The sequence below is a fragment of the Sapajus apella genome, unplaced genomic scaffold (genome assembly GCF_009761245.1).
Source record: "Sapajus apella isolate SASKATOON/1434 unplaced genomic scaffold, GSC_monkey_1.0 scaffold5460, whole genome shotgun sequence".
Lineage (NCBI taxonomy): Eukaryota > Metazoa > Chordata > Mammalia > Primates > Cebidae > Sapajus > Sapajus apella.
This window is the reverse complement of record NW_022442384.1, coordinates 1-4,529: the sequence shown is the minus strand read 5'-3', so window position 1 is coordinate 4,529 and position 4,529 is coordinate 1. Positions and strand designations below refer to the sequence as shown.

The 4,529-nt window shown below is 49.9% G+C and overlaps 1 protein-coding gene and 1 non-coding gene across 2 annotated transcripts; one reads left to right on the top strand and one right to left on the bottom strand.

Annotated features, from left to right (window-relative positions):
• Positions 1-584: 584 nt before the first annotated feature.
• On the bottom strand, positions 585-725 carry LOC116547915. The gene has a single exon (XR_004267228.1). It is a non-coding gene; the product is annotated as a U4 spliceosomal RNA (small nuclear RNA).
• Positions 726-1,088: 363 nt separating this feature from the next.
• LOC116547914 (neuroblastoma breakpoint family member 1-like) lies at positions 1,089-3,731 on the top strand. The gene is made up of 3 exons (XM_032273672.1): positions 1,089-1,248; positions 2,627-2,699; positions 3,152-3,731. Exons 1-3 carry the CDS (start codon positions 1,203-1,205, stop codon positions 3,417-3,419), a joined length of 387 nt encoding a protein of 128 aa, XP_032129563.1. The 5' UTR covers positions 1,089-1,202; the 3' UTR covers positions 3,420-3,731.
• The last annotated feature ends 798 nt before the right edge of the window (positions 3,732-4,529 follow it).

The window sequence follows — 4,529 nt, the reverse complement described above, 5'->3', positions numbered from 1 at the left end:
CACCCAGGCTGGAGTGCAGTGGCACCATCTTGGCTTACTGCAATCTGCACTTCACACGGACTCCGGTGATTCTCCTGCCTCTGCCTCCTGAGTAGCCGGGACCACAGGTGCTCACCACCACACCTAGCTAATTGTTGTATTTTTAGTAGAGACGGGGTTTCGCCATATCGGCCAGGCTGGTCTTGGACTCCAGACCTTCAATTTTTTCACCCGCCTTGTCCTTTGAAATCAGGGATTTTGTTTTTTCTGTTTTTTTGAGATGGAGTCTCCCTCTGTGATTCAGGCTGGAGTTGAGTTGCACGATCTCAGGTCACTGCAACCTCTGCCTCCTGGGTTCAGACGATTGTGCCGCCTCAGCCTCCCGAGTAGCTGAGACTGTAGGCGCGTGCCACCATGCCCAGCTAATTTCTTTGTATTTTTAGTAGAGACAGGCTTTCACCGTGTTAGCCAGGATGGTCCCGACCCCCTGACCTCGTGAAGTGCTCACCGCGGCCTTTCAGAGTGCTGGGATTACAGGCGTGAGCCACCGTGCCCGGCCCACAGATTCTTTTTTGTTTGGTTTTGTTTTGTCTTTTTTTATTCCTTCTCCCTAGAGACTGTCCAAAATTGTCAATGCCGGCTCTATTGCATGTCATCACGGCGGGGTATTGGGGAAAGTTTTCAATGAGCAATAATCTCATCTCAGATAAAACTCATTGGCTACGATACTTCCACTGCGCAAATCTCGCAGATTCTTTTTCAAGCAAGTGTGGTTAGAATTTACTCACATGTGTAGATGCCTCTGACCATTCAATGACCTTGCTGCCTGGTGAGATGAGTCAGTATTGCAGCAACACTCCCGGAATATAGTTTGACTAATTTTTGGATATTTTCTGGGAAAAAAATTGGTTTAACTTTGCGTAGACCCGGGCAGAGAATATAGCACTATGGTCCACCTGTACAGGGAGATTTTGGCCTGTGCATCTGGAAAGCAGGCTCATCTGCTCACCAGGCTTCATCCAGGGCACCCTAGAATCTCCCTGTCAGAATTTGTATTCTTGCCTTGAGAACAATTCTGTGCTCGTGCTATGACTAAACACTGGTTTGGTCTTATGTGAAGTGTGATTTTCTTAATGTGACCTGCTTTTCTGAATTTGCCTACAGAAGGTCGAAAAGATCATGAGGAGGACCGGCAATACGGAGACAGCCAAAATAAACTTCTTATGAGTCAAGCGGCCCACGACCTGGGCTGCCGGCTGAAGACGGAAGGTAAGTTCTATAGGTTCACCATCACCGAAGTGCTGAAGAGTGTTCTGTGTTTTGTCTGAGAAACCGAACACTCTCTTCATCAGAATTTATTTCATTTTCCCCATACTTCCAGGCAAATAGAAATTTGTATTTTAACATCTTGTTAAAAACAGATGAGAGAGGCCAAAGTATGTAGCCACTTTTCCACGTCTGCAGTAAGGTTGGTGTGATACTCAGGGTAAAATCTCAGCCGTTGATTCCTGACACAGGCGCAGAACCACCTGTTTTTCTCAGCAAGAGGCAAAATCACGTTGACAGGAATCCTCTCTGTACCACAGAAGATCCTGCAGACAAGTAGCATCTAGTCTGTGGGTCGAAATGCCTGAGGCTCGTGAACTGCCATTCAGTTCAGGTGTCTGCTGAGGTCCAGTAGGGAAAGCTCTGTTCTGGGGGCCTGGGGGAAATACAGCGATAGCACACAGTACGCGCTGTGGGAGCTTCAAGAGGACTCTGCTCCTTACATAATCTGATGGGAGGTGGTCTTTTGAACAAGGGGCAGCATCTGTCCAGTTGTAAAGGACAAATAGGAAGCTGTGACAGGAGGGCGGTTGTTGGAGTGGAAAGAGCTCTGGATTAAGAATGAAGGTTCCCAGGCTGTATCTTCAGCAGTGTTTTCAGTAACTGTCAGCGAGCAATTGATTTCTCCTTCCTGACTTTCTGTCTCTCCATCTGCAAAGTCAGGCAAATTTCTCTCTCTCCACCTGCAAAGGCAGATACCTTGCAGTGTGTGAAGCATTCCAATGTGCGAAGACTTAACGACCGCTTCTCAAAAGGAGATAAAGGCCCTCGCTGTGTGGTGTTGGAGGCAGCACTTGATGTGTGGGCATTTGGGGTTAGGAAGCGGTTGAGACTGGAGCACTCCGTGTGGGGAGAATGCCCCTGAATAACACAGCAGAAGCCACTTGGTGGGCCTGTGAAGTCACCTGATGTGCAGGGGATTGTGGGACAAGTTTGTTCATCCTCTCCTAAGAGAAAGAAACAGGTTTTAAATGTGAACTGTGACAGGGAGGCAAGCCTGTCCCTGGGCGTCAGGTCTGTGTCAGGAAGGGGGAGACAGCTGCCAAAGTCCAGAGAGAGGCTGCACAAGCCTCCAGTGATGTGGGAGCAGAAGGTCTTGTCAACATTTGGCCTCATGTTGAGGGTGAGCCTCCGGATCAGAAACGCATTGCCTGGCGGATCAGGAAACCATGCCAGGGCGTTTTGTTAAAGAGAAACCGTGAGAGCTTTCAGTAGAACAGGGACCCACACGCAGACGTTCGTGTCCCTGTGCACATTGGGCTGACTGTGCTTGCAGAGTGTGAAAAGGGAAATATCTGAACGAACACATCTGTACTTGCAGAAACTGACCAAGATGAGGATGAAGACGTTCACGTCGCAGAGGCTGAGCGAGTAGAGGAGTCACGTGCCCCCAGGTAAGGCTGAATAATCAGGAGCAAGTCGTGGTTGGTAAAGTATGGAAAAGTTCTAGAATCTCACCCTCCCTGGTGTCTACCATGGGCCGAAAGCCTCCATTCCCTTGGCCACAATACGTTCAGTTCAACCCAACTTAGACGCAGGGCGTGGCAGCTGTCGCGGTTCTTTGTATGTGCCGAGTGCCGTGTCTGAACTATGCAGGGATAACTGAGTCTCTGCTCTTCTCAGCTCCTTTCTGCCCAGTGTGACGAATACCAGCCGCTCTCGTTCCCTCCGGTTTCCCATGGCAGCCATGCTCCGTGGCACAGAGGAGGATTGCCTGTTTCCTCTCAAAGGGAACCTCCCATTTGCCTTCTGAGGGCCCTCTCTTATTCCTCCTGTGAAAACCGGCCAGGGGTTCCCGGGGTCCAATCCCCCTTTGTTTAATCTTTTGTCATCTCGATACCCTCAGGCTCATCGGGGAGGTGCCGAAGGTGGATGTCAAGAGAGTCCTTGAAGACTCACCGGAGGAATGTGTCATCACTCGTTCCAATAGCTACGGCCCTTCTGACTCCAGCCAGCCTCACGGAGACACCAATGAAATCCCATTTGAGGAAGACAACCTCAACTCTGCACTGGTTGTCGAGAGTCCATCATCTCATGATGTAGTGGAGGATGCTCTAATCATTCTTTCAGGTGACCCCTGCATTCCTTGTTTTTGGTACCTAAGACTAGGCTGAGGGAGATCAACTCTGAAGACAGGCTCTATACACACAAATCGGTTTGAATAAAAATGTATGATGGGATACTAAACGCAGATATCAGGGAATTTTTATCCCTTCCTCAGCTCATGCCACGCGTTTGTCTCCCAGGCCCAAGTATCAAGTTACCAGACCCCAGGCCGGTGTGACAAACTCATGGTCACCTGAGTGCAGGAGGTGTACAGTAGGTGTCTGTCAGGTCTCCTAGCTTTGAGTCGGTATCTCTCATCTCCTGTCATTATGTCATCTGTCCCTGAACGATGTTCATGGAGTTTCCGTTTCTTTTTAAGGAAACGGGGAGCCTTGCCTATTTATTTGGCCATGTTGTTCCCCAGGTTTGACTGCTCCGAGCGTCGGTCTTGATCTCTTTTGAGTCAGCTTTCTTAGCCGCACAGTCACCTTGAAACCAGGATGAAAACATTTCCTCTTTACCTTGCCGATGTGTTTCCGTGAAGCAAGGCTCAGCCCGGCTCTCCACCCCATCAGTGCAAGGGCCGGTCTGATTTTTCTTCGTAGCGTCACATATTGTTTGCTGTTGTTGGGTTGGAGTCTTTTTTTTGCCACCCAGGCTGGAGTGCAGTGGCACCATCTTGGCTTACTGCAATCTGCACTTCACACGGACTCCGGTGATTCTCCTGCCTCTGCCTCCTGAGTAGCCGGGACCACAGGTGCTCACCACCACACCTAGCTAATTGTTGTATTTTTAGTAGAGACGGGGTTTCGCCATATCGGCCAGGCTGGTCTTGGACTCCAGACCTTCAATTTTTTCACCCGCCTTGTCCTTTGAAATCAGGGATTTTGTTTTTTCTGTTTTTTTGAGATGGAGTCTCCCTCTGTGATTCAGGCTGGAGTTGAGTTGCACGATCTCAGGTCACTGCAACCTCTGCCTCCTGGGTTCAGACGATTGTGCCGCCTCAGCCTCCCGAGTAGCTGAGACTGTAGGCGCGTGCCACCATGCCCAGCTAATTTCTTTGTATTTTTAGTAGAGACAGGCTTTCACCGTGTTAGCCAGGATGGTCCCGACCCCCTGACCTCGTGAAGTGCTCACCGCGGCCTTTCAGAGTGCTGGGATTACAGGCGTGAGCCACC